The sequence below is a fragment of the Crocodylus siamensis genome, chromosome 7 (genome assembly GCF_052110815.1).
Source record: "Crocodylus siamensis isolate JL-2025a chromosome 7, ASM5211081v1, whole genome shotgun sequence".
In the NCBI taxonomy this organism is placed as follows: domain Eukaryota; kingdom Metazoa; phylum Chordata; order Crocodylia; family Crocodylidae; genus Crocodylus; species Crocodylus siamensis.
In genome coordinates, this window is record NC_143401.1 from 19,604,159 (window position 1) to 19,624,891 (window position 20,733).

Below are 20,733 nucleotides of genomic sequence, written 5' to 3' on the forward strand. Positions count from 1 at the left end.
AGGCACACTTCCTCTAGGAGTGCCAGTGTTTTTTCTCTGCCTTCCTATGATATATATATGTATATAATTAGTTTCCCACATAATATCCTTGGAAATACTGATAGGACATTTATTTACTCAGAGGGAGGTTTTCCACTGGAGAAAGGAGGGGGCTGCTAAGGGTAATATGCTAAGTCACAGTGAATATGAGGGGCTATTTTTGGAAGATGAAAGAAATGGCAGATTGTCCTTACCTCTTGCAAAGGTAACAACTACTTCACTTGAATCAACACAAGAGAAACTGGAGAAACCTGACATGGATATCATCAACATAATTCAGGACGAAGTCCACTGAATGGTTAGGGTGGGGAAGACAGCCCAGTACAAGCAGGTTTAACTCATAATTCACATCTAAAAGGCAGTGCCATGGCATTAAAAGTAAGAAGTGCCAGAAAAAGAAACAAAGTTACTACTGCAATTCTATTGCAAGGCACTGAAAACCAAGCAATTGAGATGGGAACTGCAGGCAGATAGGTTATTATTAACCACCTTGAGAGAGCAGCCTTCACATTTCTCACTGCTTATAGATAAAAGAGCAAGTAAAAATGAAACAGAGGGCCAAAAACAAGGTTGCTTTTAAGCTACCACTGTAAGCAGTTCAGGGTACTTTCCAATTACACCACAGAACCCGTGTACAAAACTAGCATTTCTCAACACTAGATGTGTAATATTACAATATACCGTATCCTCCTCTGAAATCCAATCCACTTTGGAAAGTTTACACAGTAAATGACGATGTGTAGTGCAGACTAATACATGAATGGAGAGATCTGCCGATATACAAATTAGTCTTATAATTAATAGCTTTATTTGCTATTTGCACATAAGGTTGTGCTGGTGGCCCAGTGTCTGTAACAGTACTGTCAATTTGGGTGCAACTTCAAACTCACTGTATGTACAAGGGGCCTAGTGAAAAATGAAAAATGACAAGAACCTACACAGACCTGCTCTGTTGCTTGGATTCCATTTCAGTCATCGCTGAAGTGCCACTCTTGCTTTGAATAAGAGTAGTAACTCTACCCAGCAGTTTATCCAGTTAGCTGGCAGGGGAGCTTGGCAAGATGAGCAGAATAATTTTTCAAGTTCAATCTTTGCATCTGCCTACCATTAATTCTAAATTTTGAAAGGTCACAGCCAAGCTTTCTATGTCATCAGGAGCTTGCTTTTAAAACTTATTTATAATATAGCACATCTCTAGGAGTATAGTGCTCCCAATTGCTAATGGGTGGGAGGAAAAAGAAATTCAGTTCTAACACCATGTTCTAGGACATCTACACGTTTCTCTGGAGGTCTTCCATCCAAGGACTGAACTGGCCCTGTAAGATCTTATCAAAATGTGGTAAAGACTACTGGTAATGTGACCTTGTAGTGAATGTGTTAAACACTTGGTAAAGAATCTTAACACCCAATTGGCTTTAACTGGCTTCCTTGTAGAGTTTCTGGGTGCAGACAGACATAAGTGAACTGTTCCAAGAACATCACTGCTTGGGAACCAGTTCACAATTGTCCCTGGACAGAGGCATCCACACCTGCGCTGCAAGGGGTTCTAAATAGAACCCAAACATTTCAGAGACTGCATCGGTGCTGAAATGCCACCATGGAGTGGTAGAGTAACCAGACCATCCGGGGATCAGTGCATGGAAAACCCAGACTGCCTAGATACTGAGCAAGAGTAAGAGGTCATTGACCACAATTGAAAGTTCCTGCTCCTCAAAACAGTGACTTAAAAAGACCGTTCAAGTTTAATGCAGAACACTGTTGAACTTTATCAAAATGTATGTGGTTGAATTTGGGGGGGGGGGGCACAGATGTGTGTATGGGGCAAAACAGCCTGGACCCCATCACAGGAAATGCCCTCCATTTAGTGGGGTCCCAGGCTCATTTGGGGTGGGGGAAGGAATGGAGGGATAGCCAAATGCTGGCAATGTCTGTGTGGTCCCTGCTTGTGTTGCCTTGAGGGCTGGGTACTGTAGTGTCCAGGGTACCTCCTAAGGAGCTGAAACGGACATGGTGGGTTTCCAGGGCTCGGATTTAAAAAGCCAGGGAGTTCTTGGGGAGCCCCAGAGAACTCAGTCTCTCGGGAGTCACAAGCAGGGGTCAACAAGCCTTGTGTAACACCTGGAAATCGTTCCATTCTCACCCTCCCCCCCACATGAGCCTGGGACCCAGAAGCTAGAGGGTCATAACAAGAAGATTACGTTGACAAAATGCTTTCTGGTAGAGCCAAAAAAAATGAGGATTCCTGGAGGGTCCAGGTGCACCCAGCCCCCCAGGCACCACTAGCAAGGGTCACTCAGTGTCCCTCACCTCCACCAGCATCTGACAACCCCTCCACTTTCATCCCCTGCCCCAAATGAGCCTGGGACCCCTGTGTAGGGTCCCTGCACACAAGTAAAACTGACAACATAGCTTTCAGGGCAGGGGTTGAAAAGCTGTGGTGTTCTTGGGGGGACCTCCAGAGAACCCAGTCCCCAGGGAACCATGAGCACCTGGCTACCTATCCTTTGCCCCAAATGGGCCCAGGAAGCCTGCCCAGGATCCCTGGCAGGAAGTGGATCAGACATGGAGGCTTTCCACTTCCTCACCCCTAGACTGTGGTCCAAGTAGGTACTAAAGTCCTGGCTGCCTTCCAGAGCAGGCCCTTGTCCTGCAGTTCCTTGTTTTGGATAGGGGTGGGGAGGTGATGAACAATGCAGTTTAGGATACCTGAAGGATTCACCAGACACTAGGCACAAAATTCCTGCACATAATGTTTAGCCAGTTCACAGAGGATGGGTTCAAAACAGTATCTGATTTTTCCAGTGTGGTACTAAAATGTTCCAGGAAGTTTAAACCAGTCTTAACTGGTGTACATGCCTAGACTCTTAAGTTTTAAAGTGTATTTAGAACTTTTTAAGCATTATGTCCGTCCATACTCTCAAGTAGAATTTTAAGTGCTCAAGGTTGGCTTAATGAAGGGGAGGGGGAACCCAACAGATGCTTAACTGTAAAAATATGAAAAGTTAGTTCAAGCTTGTATGAGGATGGAAACCAAAATAAAATTTAATATTTATTAGAATTTCTTCTGGTAACAGCACTCAACATCTTAACAAACCAGGTTGCGAAGTCTTAAAAAATTCAGGATTACAAAAAAAGTTAAAATAAGTTGTTCCTTGTATTTAATGGCAACAAAGGGGAAACCCTCTATTTAAAAAAAAACGGCCATATAAAGAGTATTTTAAGAAAGTGAGATTAACATGATACGTTGTTTGCAGAATGGATGCACAATATATGAATGCCAGTCTGAATGGGACTGAGGTGCACAAAGTACCACACCCTTTGAAATGCTGAACAGGTGGTTTGAATTAAGAGGGGAACTTCTTAGTGAAATAACTTAAAGATACCACACAATGGACAAAAAACAAGATAGAATACAGAAGACAGTACATGACACCCTCATCACAGCACCCCCTCAAGTCTGGTTATACAGTAAATATTAAACTTAGTAAAGTGCATCTTTTAAAGACCTGTCTAGTGAAATAGTTTCGCCAAATATAAAACACTTAACACAAGACGTGCAATAACAGTTAAATCATAGTGTAAGTTTTTAAAAACTATTTTTAAAATTTTGATTCCCTAAAGAATAAAGGTGTCAGCTACAGTAGTGTTCACATTATTCTTCAATGAAATGCATCCTCATGTGCTTTTGTTACTTGGCAAATCTTTAGATATGGAGCAGGGCAAAATAATGCAGTTTAAGTCAATGCTTCTTTCAATATAAACAACTCCTCCTGGCAGAATAGCCACATGCAGCACAACCATAGTTAGATTTTGGGAAGCTTTGGTGCACTAACAACAGGGTTTGTCTCCTGCAAATACCTCCGCCCCGCACTCTTGTAGTCATATGTGCAGGTGTGAGTCTCTGCATAGCGATGAGTTGCACAGAAGTTGTTTCCACATCTGAAGAATGAAGAACATGAAATATTAGGAACTACCTTCTAAATAAAGTCTGTCCCCTCTATGACTTATTCACAAAGGGCCCTTTGTTTCTACCTCATCCCACCTATTTGAAGTTGGCACTGAGTTTCTTACCACTTTGAACTACTCCCTCCCCCTGCTGACTGGCCACCACTGCAGTCTTCTACTACAGGTGAAATTTAGAGAAGTTAGCAAAGCTAAAATGACAACATATTAAACAGGAATCAAAACAAATAGAAAACAAAGAACACAATGCAACCATAACAATATAAGAACTGCCATTTAGTGGGTCAGACCATAGGTCCATCTTGCTCAGTATCCTGCATCACAGTGGCAGAGAGTGAATGCTGAAATGGAGAGTGAACTGGATACAATCAGGGTTTTTTCCACTATTCCTCTCCCACTTGCTGCCTCTGGCATTTAGGCATAGGGAAGTCTTACTCAGAGGTTGTACCCCTAACTCCCAAGCTCAATAGCTATTGATGCACCTTTCTTTCAAGAATGTGTCCAATCCCTTTGTGAATCTGGCTAAATTGTCAGCGTCCACAACATCTGGTGGTAATGAGTTCCATATTTTAGTTACATGCTGTGTAAAATAACTTCCTTGTGTTAGTTTAGATTTCATACCTACTATTTTCATTTTATGATCCCTAGTTCTTGTATTGTGAGAGAGAATTTCATAGACATTAGGGCTGGAAGGGACCTCAGAAGATCATCGAGTCCAGCCCCCTGCCCCAAGGGCAGGAAGTCAGCTGGGGTCATAGGATCCCAAAATAATAAATCCCTAATTACTTTCTTTTCACCATTTAGTATTTTGTAAACCCTTACCATGTCTCCTGTGTCTCTTTTCTAAACTGACTAGGACTTTAGTCTTCCTTCACATGGAAGCCCCTCCATACCACTAATCATCCTTGCTACTCTTCTTTGTACATTCTCTAGTTCTTCTATATTCTTTTTGAGGTGTGGGGACCAAAACTGGGCACAGTATTTAAGGTGTGGATGCACCATGGATTTATAAAGGGGCATAATAACACTTTCCATTTTGTTTACAATTCCTTTCTTAATAATTCCTAACATTTTGTTTGCCTTCCCGATGACTGCTGAGAACTGAGCTGATGTTTTTAATGAACTGTACACAACAACTCCCAGAGCTCAACCAGTTTCCTGCTTCAGCTCCCTGCCACCTGTGGTCCTTTTACCAAGGGAGCTGGGACTGCAACTCCTCCTAGCACTAAAACAATATTTCTAAATTACTTATTTTAGGAAGTTTCTGAATTCATGTCCAATAGGATCACAGGAAACTAGGGCAGGAAGGGACCTCATAAGGTCACCTATCCCTCTGTTCAAGACAGGACTGTCCCTGACTAAAACAATCCTAGCCAAGCATCTGCCCAACCTGCTCTAGAAAATTTTCAAGGATGAAGGCTCCACAATTTCTCTACATAGGGTTTTACAATGCTTGACAATCCTCAGAGAGAATTCCTCCTAATCTCCAACTTAAATTGCCTCTGCTGCAGTTTGAGACAATTGCTCCTAGTCCTGTCCCATACAGACACAGAGAAAAGCTCATCTCCATCCTCGCTCTTCAGGAACTTGTTATCAAATCACCACTCAATATTCTCTTCTCCAGACTAAGTAGCCCCAATTCTTGCACCTTTCGTCATAAATCTTGCCTCCCAGGCCACTAATCATTATTGTAACCCTGCACTGGACTCTTTCCAATCTATCCACATCCTTCTTCAAGTGTAAGGCTCAAAACTAGATGTAGTAAGACCTCATCAGTGCTGAAAACAGTGGAAGACTAATTTCCCTTGATTCATGAGTGACACTGCTTGACAGAACCCTGGATGCTGTTGTCTTTTTTTTTTTTTTTACTACAACACAAGCACACTGTTGGCTCATTCAGCTTCTGGTGCATTGTAAACCCCAGATCCTTTTCTGCAGTACTGCAGTCAAACCATTAATTTCCATTCTGTATTTGTGCATGCAATGACTTCATCCCAATGAAGGACTTTGCACTTGCCTTTACTGAATCTACTTTGACTGAATGATTAGAGACCATTTTTCCAGTCTATCCAGATCATTCTGGATCCTAGCCTTGCCCTCCAAAATGTCTGCTTTCTACCCATGTCTGCTTTGTGTCATTCACAAAACTGCTCATCATGCACTCAATCCTATCATCCAAATCATTAATGATGATGTTGTATTGTACTGGGGGAACCCCACTGGATACTTCCTGCAAAATCCACAATGAACCATTGATGACTACTTGGTGAGCATGATGACCCAATCAGTTATATTTTCATGTTACAGTATAGTTGTCTATCCCATATTTCCTTAGTTTGTTAATGGGAATATCATGAGAGACAGTGTCAAAATCCTGCCAAAATCAAGGCATATGACATCTAGTGCTCTCCCCACATTCACCAAAGCCTGTCACCTTATCATAGTAAGAAAATCAGGTTGGTCAGGCATGACTTGCTTTTGCAAATACATGATGGATATTTCTGATCACCTTGTTATCCTCTATGTGCTTCACAATGGATTCCTTGATGACCTGTTCCATAATCTTTCCAGGTATCGAAATCAGGCTGACTGGTCTGTAGTTTCCTGGATCTTCCTTCTTCCGTTTCTTAAAGAGAGGGCACTATATTTGCCCATTTCTGGTCATCCAGGGCCTCACCTGACCTCTGTGAGTTCTCAAACAGGATAGCTAACGGCTCTAAAATCAGCCAATTCCTTCAGTACCCTAGGATGCATCCTGTCTGGCCTTGTTGACTTGAAAGCATCTAGTTTCTCTAAGTAACTGTTTTTTTAAGTAACCTAAGTAAACTGTTCTGCCATTACTTTAAGCCAGAGGTTTTCAACCTTTTTAGATCAGTGTACCCCCAGTGGGTGGATGCAGAGCAGGGAGGGCTGGGGGGTGGTGGCGCATGGCTGAATGTGGAGTGGCGGCAGCCGCCGCATGCAAGCTTCCCCCGCCCCCCCAACATTCGGCCAGGGGGGCGGCACCTGCACATATCCCCGGTTAACAACTCCTGCTTTAAGCTGTATGGCTCCTTCCCTATCTTTGCTCCCAAATACACTTGTCACATGATAGCTGTCCCTGTTTGAGAAGACTAAAGTAAAAAAGGCATTACTGTATTTACCTGAATCCAAGACAATTTCAGATTTAAGATGATCCTCCAATAATTAGATTCTAGACAAGGAAAATTATACATTTGTTATAATTTTTCCATATCTAGAATCTAATTATTGGAAGGTCATCTTAAATTTGTCTCCTACACGTGCTACTGGGCAGGAAAAGAGCAGCAGGCGGCAGGAAATGGGGAAAGCAGAAGCAAGGGAGCAGGCGGTGGGAGGAGCAGGGAGCAGGGGTAAGGAGCAGAAGGTGGGGAAAGCACATGCAGAAGGGGAGGAAAGCAGAGGGAGGGAGCTGGCATGGAGAAGCAGGATGAGGTGTCCTGCTCCCTTGGTAAATACCACCCCACCACTTACCTCCTCCTGCTTTTGCTACTTTCTCCACTGATCTGAGCACAGGTGAAGTCCCAGAGCTGCTCCTGCCCCATGCTGCAGGAAACAGCTGTTCCTGGAACCCAGCTGTGTACCGCACCATGCAGATTTCTCCTTCCCTGAGAGTCAGCAGGGGAGAGAGGGGAGGAGGGAAGAGGGAGGGAGCAGGGCAGAGAAGAAGAAATTTGTGTGGTGCAGGGTGGGCTCCAGGGCTCCTCCCTGCCTGCCACAGCAAAGTTCCACCACTCCAGCTAGGGGCTGTGAGGAGTTGCTGTGCAGGGAAGCCGAGCTGGCTGGAAACCAAAGCAGCATCATGCAGACTCCACCTTCCCTCCCTAGCTCCCTGCCAGCAAGGGAGGGGATGGGGGAAGGAGAGCCAGACAAGGAGAAGCATTGTTGCTGTTTGCTGTTGATTCTGTCCCTGCCCCAGCTGGGCTCCCTGGCACAGCTGCTTCTCCCAGCTGCGATAGTCTGTTCTAAGAGGCAGCTCTGTTTTCCCCATAATAAATGGGAGAAAAAACCCTCATCTTGGAGTTTAGCAAATACAGTAAATACTTCAGCCCTCTCTGCATCCCAAACACAGTACAAGAATTTACTAGATAGCTTGTGCGCTGCTGTGTTTCCTTCCTACCAGATGCCCTGGTAATTAAAGTCCTCTTTGAGAACCAGGTGCTATGATTTGGAACTTCTGTCAATTGTTTAAAGACACCCTCTTTGACCTCCTCCTTCTGGTTTGGTAGCCTGTACCAGATGTCCACCGTGACATCCCCCTGGCTGCTCTCCCCTCTGACCTTTACCAGATGCTTTCAACATGCCTACCTTCTACTTCCTACTGCATCTCAGAACACATGTACTTCACTTGTATACATAGGGCAACTTCTGTCCTTTTTTGCCCCACCTATCCTTTCTGAACAAGCTATACTCATCCATAACTACTCCAGTCATGTGACCTATCCCAAGACATCTCTAATCTCAACTGTTTCAGAATTCTTTGATTGTACTAGGATCTCCAGTTCTTCCTGTTTGTTTTCCATGCTTCTTATATTAGTATATAAACACTTACAGTAAATTGCTCCCCTCTGGGAATGTCTACACATGCTATCAAGTCATTTTAGGATTATTGTGCAATAAAATACTGCACAGTAAACCTTCCCCGGGAGCACATCTACACATGTACCCTGTTGGGAGCAGATTTGCTCCTGCCCTGTTTTGTCCCCCTGCAGCAGCCAAGGGCAGCTCCAGGCTCCTCGGGATGCTAGCCCAGGGGCTGGCAAGGGGTACAGGGCTAGAAGGGCTCTCCTAGCTCTGTGGCGCATTGGGTTCCCAGCACCAGCCTGCCTCAGAGAAGCTCTCTGTGGTGTGGACCTGGGAACTCTGGATAGTGCATGGGGGCTGGAGGTCCTAGCTCCGCACTGTACAGAGCTGCCCTGGAGAGCCAGTGGGGTCTGGGTATCCAGCCTCTGCTCGCTCTCTAGAGCTCCCAGCTCAATGCTAGGAGCAGGGAGCCAGGACCAGGAACAGAGAGCTCCCTGTCCTCTGTGACCCCCTGCTGCTTAGGCTGACTGGGAGGAAATTTACTCCTCATCAGTGTCTACAAGTGCGCTACTGTGCAGTAACTAGAATGCAGTTAATCTAGTACCTTTATTTACAGGTCCTAGTTGACTACACAGTAGCCTTATTTACTATGCAGTAAATGTCCCACACATGTAGACTGTGACAATTTACTGCGCAGTAGATTAGTCTACGGTGCACTGAAGCACCTCATGTAGATGCACCCTCTAAGGCTCATTCAACTACATCCCAATTTAGTTATCTGCGTTCAAGATTAACTTTGCAGAATATTCCCAAGATCTATGAAGTAGGCGATAACGTACAGAATTTCAGGTAGATTCCCAATTCTATTTGGCAGTTCTCTTACATAACTATTAGAATGGACCATTAGTCAAACAAGACACAGAGAGTCAGAGGGAGCTTTTCAGTTTGTTAGGAGCCAAAGATGCCATTTCTGGGGTTCTAATTTTCCCCCTTTTTGTTCTTGCATAACATTAATATCATCAGCTAATCTAATTCTACATCAGTTTAAAGACGTTCTCTTAACAGTAGAGTGTCTATTGTGCACAATCTTTACAAAACTAAGTGGTAAAGAGTATCCATTAAGAGGCAGCTTGTCATCCTTCTCTGACTGTCCACTGCAACCCCCAATGGCAGGAGCGGTCCTTGAGGCTGTTAACTGTTGCTGGTAACACTGACATCTCCTCAGATGTCTTTCAGGTGTATCCTCTACAATTTCTCCAAAAATTTAAAGCTAGTCAAGGGCTAGGATACTGAGGACCTTCCTGGATCTACATTTGATATTTTAGATAAAATACCTTTTTGGGAGGGAAAACTATAGATAGAGGAGACAAATTTAGAAGGCTGTCACGTAGAGTTCTGGTCATCTAATGAAGGACAACTGGACAGAGAGAAAAATCAAAACTCAAGTAGTTTTCCCACATATTTACACACTGATATATTTTCAACCCTCCCTTGACAGTCAAGATGCAATATTTGTGGATAAAAAAGAAAGAAAATGTTTCATATAGAGATGTTCATCCATTTCTTTTTTGATACAGCCACTCAGACTCATTTATAATCCAATACCAAAAATAAAGCAGGAAAAAAATCAAGTTATCACTGATCACAGGGTTATTATTATTATATATATATATATATATATATATTTTTTTAGCATTTTTTGGAAAATTTCATAATTCCATTAAAACTAGGAAGGTGCATGGGAGAGGGACCCTGTAACAGGGGGCCTTCTCAGGGCTGATTTTTCCTATGCCCTGCCTGCTTCTGGGCCAACTGCCTGTCTTCCTTCCTGCCATGCCTTGTTGTTAATTAATTGAAGATGTTAATTAGGCAGAAGGCTGCCTATTTTTTTGCCCCAATGCCAGGGGGCACTATCTGCGGCTCCGTACCTCCCTTACACCACATGCCTTGCAGATGGCATCTGCTGATGTTAATCTTGCTGGCCCCTACTGGGCCCCAGACTTCTCTAATCAGGGCCCCTCCAAGATCCTTCCATTTTGGTGGCCTAACCCACCTTCATTCAGGCTATCTAGCCGCTGAAACTATTTTCCCCTCTCAGGTGTGGTCCCGCTGGAACCTTTGGCCATACAGACCCTGGCCTCACCTCCAAGGTTGGAAACACCAGGCCCTCTTAGCTCTGGATGTCCTTCGCAGTGGGCCCCTGGCCCTTTTGACCATTCTGGTCCTGGCCCCAGCACTGACCAGTTGAGGGTACTCTCTCTATGAGATCTGAGTCTCTAGCCCCATTCTCTCCCCTGGGGTCTGCCCTCTGAGCCCTAGTAGGTGACCCAGCCAGTTGTGGGAGCTGTGGTTAAGGCGCCCTGACCCACCCTTCACTGGGGCATTTCCTGGGGGCTCCCGCACCACTGAGAGCCCCACCAGGCCACCCGCTCCTGGCAGGGTGCAGTTTTAGGTCATGCGCAGGACCAGGAGCCTCCAAGTCATCCCCTACAGCTCCTCCCTCACCTCCAGGATGATACCAGCAGCCTTGCAGCCAGGCTATGTTGCTGCCTGGCCAGCTAGCAGGAAACTGAGCTATTTATATAGACAGCCAGTGTCAAAGTGGCTGCTACAATCAAGCACCTGCTGGCTGTTTGGTTCTGGCCTTAAAGTGGCAGGCACACACAGTGCCCTGCCACAGACCCCTTTAGTTCTAACAGTAAGTTAGTGACATTTTCTTTTAGCTGTTTAATTCCTTCTATTTGAGAAATGCAGTTTTCAGCTCAAGGGTTCATGTGTGCTTTGTTGCCTCAGTTAAATTTCCTACAAGGTAAAGGCAAAATGTATTTGTTTTGATGGGAAATAGTTTAAACACAATTTTCTTGTTCTTCCCGTGATAGATTTAGAGGCCTTATATAGCACATATCAAAAGAAATTTTGCCACCATTACAAATGCTATTGCTTTGTTTCCCCAAGTTTAGTTGGTCTGACCAAAAAAATTCCCCAACCCCTCCAACTTTCATACTTGAGATGATAAACAGAAAGTGCCGACTGCAATTTTAGGAGACTGAAACATTAAATGGTTAAATACAACATAATAAAAGGTGGTTGCTAACAAGCAGTGTTGACTTACACCAGGGCCACATGTGACCCTTGAAGACAATGGCTGATTTTTTTGGAAAGGGCAACAAAAGCAGTATATTTACCAACCTGTTTCAACTGTTTGTTCCTAATAGTTTTTCCACTGATGATGAATTCTTAGATAAATTCTCTACACACACATTTTTTCTGTATTATTCCTCTCATTGTGTTCGCCTGATTACACTTAAAGCCCAACTCGTGTCAGCAAAAACCGCTCAACCGTAGTGGCATAGTGTGGAAACCATGACAGCAGAGTCTACATAGTCTTACTGTATCTCATTTCTTACAATGTAGCAACAATTCAAAATTAGGGAAAATCTCTCTCAGTTCTCTCAAACAGTTGTTGCTGTGTGATTAGCCAAACTGAAAAAATACTCTAACTTGGAAAAGTCTTCATGTGATCATTTAAAATTGCTTGTTATATACTTAGCATACCTGCATTCATAGCTGCTTGCCAATCCTGTTTTCTTGCCACAGAGAAAGCAGTGCTTTGCTGTTTTCTTTTTTGTTTGAATTAAGCCAGTCACTGGTGGGAGGTGGGTGGTTTCACCTGCTTCCAAAAGGTAAGACAGATAGTAAAGACATTTTAGTTACTTTGCTGTTGAACCCTGGAATTTCAAAAGATGCTATTCAACTAGTCCTGGAGCCAGAAACATTCTGCACTTATGTATAACCTTTCAAGAGGAAATTCCTGCCTATTCTACAATCAAGCTCCAAAAGGATCCTTGTAAATGGTGGTAAAATGTGGGACTTGGCAAAGACAGAGGTTAAGCAACTGGCCTGGAGGCAATCAATTCCCACTGCTCTTACTTGTTACACTATGTATTTTTATTTAGCAGTTAGAAAAAAAGAGTGCTGATGAGTGATCTTCCAGGATCAATGGGCCATTAGTATGTACCTAGTAAATGACACTAGTATTTAGCAACCAGCTAACTCTAGTGTTTGCCCTTGAAGTATCACAACACAACAGGTGTCAGCCTATTATTATGCTAAACTCCAGAAGGTTACTGGCACACTGTGAAACAAGGAAAAGTAGATGATATGTTCTTGGAGGACAGGACAAAGCCCTTACTTTCCCTTCACAAGGGATTCATAGATTGTAAGGCTGGAAGGAACCTGGGAAGATCATCGGGTCCAGCCCCCTGCACCAAGCAGGGAAGATAACTGGGTTTCAGGGGACCCCAGCAAGGTGACTGTCTAGTCTTCTCTTGGAAGATTTCCACGGTAGCACCTCTGGAGGGAGCTTATTCCACTGTCTGGACACCCTGACTGTGAAGAAGTTTTTCCTAATGTTGAGCCTGAATCGATTTTCTAGGAGTTTGTGGCCATTACTCCTCGTTTTCCCCTCAGGTGCCCTGATAAACAGTTGCTCACCAAGTCCTTAATGTACTCCCCTCGTGTAGTGGTAAGCTGCTACCAGCTCCCCTCTCAGCCTTCTTTTCCTCAGGCTGAAGAGTCCCAGATCTCTCAACCTTTCCTTGTATGGCTTGCTGTAAGACCGATCATATGGGTGGCTCTTCTTTGGATTCTCACAAGCTTGTCCATGTCCTTGTTAAAGTGTGGTACCCAGAACTGGATGCAGTACTCCAGCTAAGGTCTCATCAGTGCTGAGTGGAAGAATTGCTTCCTTGGCTTTGCTGGAGATACATCGATTGATGTATGCCACAGTATTATTTGCCCTACTGGTTACAGCATCGCGCTGCCAGCTCATATTCATACTGTGGTCTATTATTACCCCCAGGTCCCTTTCATCTGTGGTGCTAGTCAGTTTGGTACTGCCAAGCCTGTAGGTATGTTGGGGGTTGCTCGTCCCAAGGTGGAGCACTTTACATTTCTCAACACTGAACTTCATCAGGTTCTGATCCGCCCAACTTACTAGTCTGTCCATGTCCACCTGTAACTGTAGCCTATCTTTAAGCATGACCACGCTTCCCCATAACTTGGTGTCGTCCACGAACTTGGCCAGTTGGATATCAAAGACTTTAATTGGCAACATGTCTATGCAAACCTATTGTATAATACTATACGGAAGACAAGGGCTACATGGACAAAGGCTGTAGGCTGGATGAATGGACTGTAAGGCAGATAAAAAACTGGCTACAGCATCGGGTTCAGGGAGTAGTAATCAATGTCTACTTGACAGTAGATGTCTTGGCTCAATATCTACTTGGCAGCCGGTATCAAGTGGAGTGCTCCAGGGGTTGGTCCTGGGGCTGGTTTTGTTCAATGTCTTCATCAATAACCTGGAAGATGGCATAGAGTGCACCTTCAGCAAGTTTGCTGATGACACCAAGCTGTGGGGAGTAGTAGATATGTTGGAGGGTAGGACTAGGATTTAGAGTGACCTCGACAAATTGAAGGATTGAAAAAGGGATCTCATGTGGTTCAACAAGGACAAGTGCAAAGTCCTGCACTTAGGATGGAACAATCCCATGCCTCGGTACAGGCTGGAGGGTGACTGGCTGGGCAGTAGCTCTGCAGAAAAGGACTTGGGGGTTACAGTAGACAAGAAGCTGAATATGAGCCAACAGTGTGCCCTTGTTGCCAAGAAGGCTAACAGCATACTGGGCCGCACTGGTAGGAGTGTTGCCAGCAGGTCAAGGGAAGTGATTATTCCCTTTTATTCTGCACTGGTGAGGCCCCATCTGGAGTACTATGTTCAGTTTTGGGCACCCCACTACAGAAAGGACATGGACAAATTGGAGACAGTCCAGCAGAAATGGTGAGGGGGCTGCAGACATGACTTATGAGGAAAGACCAAGGGAACCAGGCTTATTTAGTCTAGAGAAGAGAAGACTTTGAGAAGACTTAATAGCAGCTTTCGACTACCTGAGGGGGGTTTGAAAGAGGATGGAGCTAGACTGTTCTCAGTAGTGGCAGATGACAGAACAAGGAGCAATGGTCTCAAGTTGCAGCAAGGGAAGTTTGGGTTAGATATTAGGAAGAATTTTCTTAATAAGAGGGCACTAAAACAGGTTACCCAGAGAGATGGTGGAATCTCCATCCTTAGAGGTTTTTAAGACCCAGCTGGACAAAAGTTTGGCTGGGATGATCTAGTTGGGGATGGTCCTGCCTTGAGTAGGGGGTGGGACTAGATAACCTTCTGAGGTCCCTTCCAACCCTAATTTTCTATGCTTCTGTGATCTACCAGAAGAAGAAAATACCAACCTTCCACAAAAGATTATAGAATTTACTCATTGCCATAGAGAAATCTCTATTCTCCAGGCATAACAAGTTGATCAGTGTATGTGTACACACACGTATGCACGCACACAGAACCACAGGGTTGGATGGGACCTCAAGAGTTATCTTGCTTAATCTACTGCATGGATATAGAAATGATATCTAGATCATCGGTTCTCAACCTTTTTGAACTCCCAACCCGCAGCCCTCCACCCCTCATTCCAAACCCTCAACCTCCTACCCCCCCACCCCTGCTGCTGCTCCTCTCAGGCCACCTGTGCTGCCCCCAACCCAACTTCTCCTCTGGCAGCAGGAAGAGGTGAAGGCAACATAGTCCCCTCTCCCCCTGGTCAGTTATTGTGCTGCTAGTGGCGTGGCCTGCCTGCTGGGCTGTAGAGGCAGCTCCTGCCCATACTGGTCTGACCAGGTTGCAGCCCTGTGGCCACTGTGGGTGCAGAAATCTGTGAGGGAAGGCATCCCCACCTCTTCACACATCATCCATGCCACAACCCCTCAAGACTTAACTGCAGGAAGTTGCGGGAGCAGCAGGATACAGATGGGTGGGTGGTGCCGCATGAGAAGGTGCACTCCAAGAGGTCACCAGGCTTCTGCACCGACACCACTGCGCAGCGAGCCACCTGTCCCTGCAACTCACACAGCACCGGGCTCAGCCAGCAAAAGCCCAGCATGAAGAGTGCCTTGACCAAGCCCCTCACTTGGAAGCAGCTGGCACCCAACTGCTGCTCTCCCACCTTCTCATCTCTCAGGCATGAAACCTGGATATCAAAGACTGAAACCTGCTCGTGGCTCCCCAGGGGGCCATGGACCCCCAGTTGAAAACCACTGTTCTAGATTGAAAACTCCTGATCATTTTTAACAAGTGTAGCCTCCTGCCTCAGAGTTTCAGCTCATGTACCCCTTTATATTTTTGTCTCGTTTTTAAGGCAGCGGTGGGGGAGGTGGGCGGCAGATCAAGGACCCCATGGTGAGGGAGGGAGTAGGGCTGGGGCTGGGGCTGCACAGCTGGGATGGAGTGCCGGACGGAGCTGTGACAGAAACCCAGCAAGGCAAGGTAAAAGCCCGGAATGGAAAGAGTGGTGGGGTTGGGAGTGGGGAGTCTTACCTTACAGCCCTCCAGGCCCCTGCTGGCCCGAATGTGCTGCAAACTCAAGCCAGCACTAATATCAGAATAACTTTTGTGCAGTTCAGAGCACAGTGTGTAACAAGACCCTAACAGTACTAAGAACGCATGACACCCAGGGGCATCCCTGAAAGGCTCTCACAGCACAGACTGCTGTGTTTCCTGATTGAGGATCAATGGCATAGCAGTTAGAAGCATGGATTAGATGTGTGACGAGAGGACTATGTGGCACTAGGGCCACCAGTGCTCTGTGGAGCACAAATTGTGAATTGCTGTCTTATTTTACACTACTTTGCTCTTTCCAAGGCAACTGTCTTGCTGCCAAATTAAGTGTAAGAAGCAGGATTTGTTCAGTAGCATCTTACTGACCAACTATATAGTTGGGAGAGATGTTAGACAAGTTTTTGGGAATAAAATGCCCTTCCTCAGATCTGGAAAGAACTAGATACAACCTAGGCAAAATACCAAGTAGAACAATTCCATCTGTTTAACCACATTACGAAATGGTAGTGGTCACTTACAAAGGCAAGTGGGAAGTAAAGTTGTGGAGCAAAATGTACGCTTGTCAGTTCTAACATTATTAAAGCCTAAGTCTGTCTGTCTGTCCATAATACTTTATTCACACTCTGACTGGCTGACAGAAACAGCCAATCAGAGTGCTTCAAGTGTGGGAGAGCGCCGCCATGATTCTGAAGCCACGCCAAGGATCGGACAGAGGGTGGAGGGGCTGAGGCCAGCAGTGCTCCCTGCAAGAGGCAGAACAGCAGCTGCATGGGGCATTAGGTGGCAGCTCTGCATGCCAGCCCTGCCCCCCCGGGCCATTCCTGACGGGCAACTGGCGAGTTCTACTTAGAAGTCTCAGTACACCACACTGCAGAATATGAACAACTGCTTCCTCCAAAGTCTCAAGTTTCTGCATAGAGCAATGCTAGCCTCTCCTTTTCAGGTGCTTGTAACTGTAAAATATGCTCTTGGTTGGCTTCATATACCCTAGACTAGTCCTTCTGTTGATGTAAATCAGCGTAACTCTACTTCAAAGAATGGAGGCAGTTTTTACTTAATAAAGGTCTAGTTCAGTGTGCTTTGCTATGAGTGATCAAGAAAACAGAGTGCTAATAGATTTTGACACCTGTCTTTTATAAGGCTGATTATTTCTGATTTTCTAAGTACATTAAATTGCTTTTTGACTGATTATTCAAATATTGCCAGTTTGAAACACTTGATGTGCCTCAAAGCAGACAAAGGTGGAGTCCAAGGGCCTACTGAGTACATCCAGGCAGGTTGCAAACAGTTTTGTAAACAAGATAAACATGCCAGAAGTTACCTGGCAACCAATAATAGTGGGAGGTTCGAAAAGAGTACACACAGCACAAAGGACAGTGTTCCAGTTACAAAGAATACTCCAGGGTCCTGACAAAATTTAATGTCACATACTTAGGCCCTTGGCACATACTACATTATGGGATACAGGCATGCCAGGACTCAGCACCTTAAAAGAGCCTTGCTTGACCTGTAGCCCCCTATTCCTTAAGGCTCTTTAAGGAACTGTTGGGTCCTGGGAAGCCTCAGGGCATGGGACAGCCCTGAGGTCTGGCACACAGCCCTTTCTGCCTGATCCTCAGGATCACACAGGGAACAACCCTGGGTATGAACCAGCACCAGGCAGTCCTGGGGTCCAGGACAAAGCCACCTCCCTACCCAATTAGTGGGATTGGGCTGGGGGCAACTCCAGGTCCCAAAACTGGCTGCCTTGTGCTCTACTCCTGGAGGAAGCTAGTGTGCAGCTGGGGATGGGGGAAGTTCTCCCCTCCCCAGCTGTGCCATGGGGCTCTCATGTCTGCTGCGAGCCAGACATGAGAGCCTCTTCTCAGCATCAGACTTGTGGCACCCAGAGAACTCATAAAAGCATGGAGGTATTCTGCCAGCGTTCTCAGCTGCACAAACACTTTTTAAAGGTCTAGAAAACTGCAAGCTTGATTTCAAGGAAAGGTTCTCCAGTGTTGGGGTCATGGTACCCTGGATCTTAAAAAGCAGGCAAGTGGCTGGGAGCTCCAAATGTATGCCTGCTTTTTTATTTTATTTATTTATTTTACAGTCCCAGGTGCCACAGGAAGCAACACCTGAAGAATGGGGAGTTTCCGGCTCCCCAGCCACTGCTTCCATGTGTATGGGGGTTGTAGCTGGGGAGTAGGAAGCTTCCTGTTCCCCAGCTGCAGGTGCCCCCACCTCCATGGCGGCAGCCTTCCAACTAGGGTTTGAGGAATTTTCTGCCCTATTCTCACAATTGCTCAACCTGCCTTATATGTCTGGTAGGGAAGGTTGTGTGATCTGGGAAACGGGACATAAAATTACTCTGACCCCAATTGTGCAACTGCTTTATAACGTAGTCCACATTTTCCTAGAGTTAAAGAAATCCTGATTCATTATTATTTTTTAAATTACAGGGTTTTTCCATTCCAGAATGTCATTGTGGCAAAGACAACAACACTTCCAGACTGAGACAATGCAAAAGAACAAACAGGTTTTGAAGCAGCAAGTGCTTTGGACAGAGTGGATTACACTGCCATATAACAAGGTGGCAGAGAGAGATTAAATGCCTGTACTTGTTATGAATGGAGAAGAAGAAAGGAAAAATGAAACTATTCAAAGCCCACTTATTTAATGAACATTTTGAAGTTGATTGCAGGAACATCTGCTTCCCTGACTACAATGGGTATTATTATTGGATCACACTTTTGGTTTGGAAGAGATAAGGATGTAGCTGGACATTATAGCTCTGGATTAGCCAACACCAGAGCTGTAAAAGGAAGCCAAAATCCATTGTTATTGCTGCAGTAATTTCTACTCCTACACACCAAAAGTTGTAACAACAAAATAGATATAACATTCCTTGTTGAGTAACAATATCTTCTAACTGATGCTTCACAAGTTTATCTTGTTTGTTGTATTGCAAGGAAAAAGACTGCAAAGCAGTGAACACAAAACAATTGTGCTGAGCATGTTCAGTGATTTCTTAACTAAGATAAATATGTAAGAATTATTGCTATAAGTGAGCAAAACTCTTAAAAACTGCACACAGGTTTTAGGCCTTGCTTGTGGGCTTCTGCAGCTTGACTGCCTCAATTTTAAAAATTATAAAAATAACCAGCAAACCCATTGGGTGAACCAGCTGAGATTGGTTATGCACCCGCTGAAAGTGCCAGCCATGAAACCAGAAGTGCTGGCGGAAATACACTTTTGTTTTCACCGCTGGTGGTTCTGGGCTTGGCGATCAGCCACCGGGGGACCCCCCTGTTAGCGACCTGGTGCCCCTCTGGACTCAGGAGGCACCAGTTGCCCATGAACAAACCCAAAGCCAGCAGTCCTCACTATCCAGAACGTCTTGCCTGCAACTGAAAGCTATGCAAAGCTTAAGATTAGTAGGGGTCTTTCAAACGGTGGAAAAAATCTTACATTTCCTGAGCCAACTATAAAGCTATTATGAAGATAAAATACAGAACCAAGTAGAGCCATGAAATTCATTCCCTGTTGTAAAAAGACTGGCATTTGCCATTGGAGAGTTAATTGTGACACATATACCCTTAGCTACACGCTGCTTCTTTAAAAGAAAAATGTCTGAGTGTCTAAGAGCATGTGTTGGAGCTCACATGATATAGATCCTGAAACAAAACATGTCTAAAACAACAATAGCCAGCAATACCTATCAATCCACATCCTTACACATAGCTAGGCCTCATTCATTCATTTGCCACCCTTCCCAAAAAAGACTCAGGATGGCTTTCCCTAAGAAAACAGAATAGGTTAAAAACAGGAGAGTGACATCTGAACCAAAACAGTTTATGAGGTAACTAGAACATCAAGATAAAACAGAGAACCCATTCACATCTCAACCTAAATGCCTGCCCAAATATCAAGGTTTTACAGTATTTCCAAAAGATGTTCAAGGTTGGGCGCGACCAAGTCTCAAAATGAAGAGTTCCAGAGCTGAGAAACAACTAGAGAGAACAATCTCCCATGTGCTTTTGCCAAGTGGACCTGGAATACATGGTTCTTGTAGGAGGTTGCTCACGGTTTACCTTAAGAATCAAAATGAGGCATAAGAGAGAAGGTAGTTGCTTAGGTACCAGAACCTTGAACTGCACCCAGAAAGCTACCAGGAGCCAGTGCAGACTCTGGAGCACTGGGGGTGCCTGTAAATGTGTGGGGAGGTTGCTTTGATGTGCTGAAATTACTTAAAGTGTGTTGGAGCAGACTTGATTAATGAGGTCTGCTGGAGCATGCTAATTAGCATGCCTCCAGTAGCCTCTGCATTTTGTGTGTCATCATCCCCATGCTTCAAAATGGTGGCAAGCTTGCTTGATGAGCTTTAGTTAAAGCACCCCCACCACCACTTTGAAGCATGGGGATGATGGTACATGGAGCCACTCTACTTAAAGCGCCCCCCTCCCCTCCCCTAGCATATGTAAAAATTCCCTGGAGTTACATGCTCCTGGCAACCTACCCCCGTCAGAAGACAAGTTATTGTGTTCTGCACCAGCTGAAGATTGGCAGCCCTATGTAGAGCACACTGCAATAGTCTAGCTTTGAGGTTATGAAAGCAAGGATGATTGCGGCCAGATCAGAGGAAAAAAGGGGACTTATCTCGTTGCAGAACTTACACAGAGCAGGGCTTATCCAGCCTTCTTATTTCTAACAGAATAATTAAACTATTCATTAGGACATCTGTTTATATAAAAGAAGTTTTA

The 20,733-nt window shown here is 44.9% G+C and overlaps 1 protein-coding gene across 3 annotated transcripts in view; it reads right to left on the reverse strand.

Moving 5' to 3' along the window:
* Positions 1–3,075: 3,075 nt before the first annotated feature.
* ZFAND4 (zinc finger AN1-type containing 4) overlaps positions 3,076–20,733 on the reverse strand; it is a 77,077-nt gene continuing 59,419 nt past the window's right edge. The window contains exons 9-10 of one of the 3 annotated variants that reach the window (XM_090056694.1): positions 12,100–12,214; positions 3,076–3,978 (exon numbers count right to left, since the gene is read on the reverse strand). In XM_090056694.1, the coding sequence (XP_089912820.1) occupies positions 3,843–3,978; positions 12,100–12,214 (251 nt within the window). In that variant the 3' untranslated portion in view covers positions 3,076–3,842. Of the gene's footprint in view, positions 3,979–12,099; positions 12,218–20,733 lie in introns of all 3 variants that reach the window. The other 2 variants (XM_090056693.1, XM_090056695.1) reach the window with 2 other exon arrangements.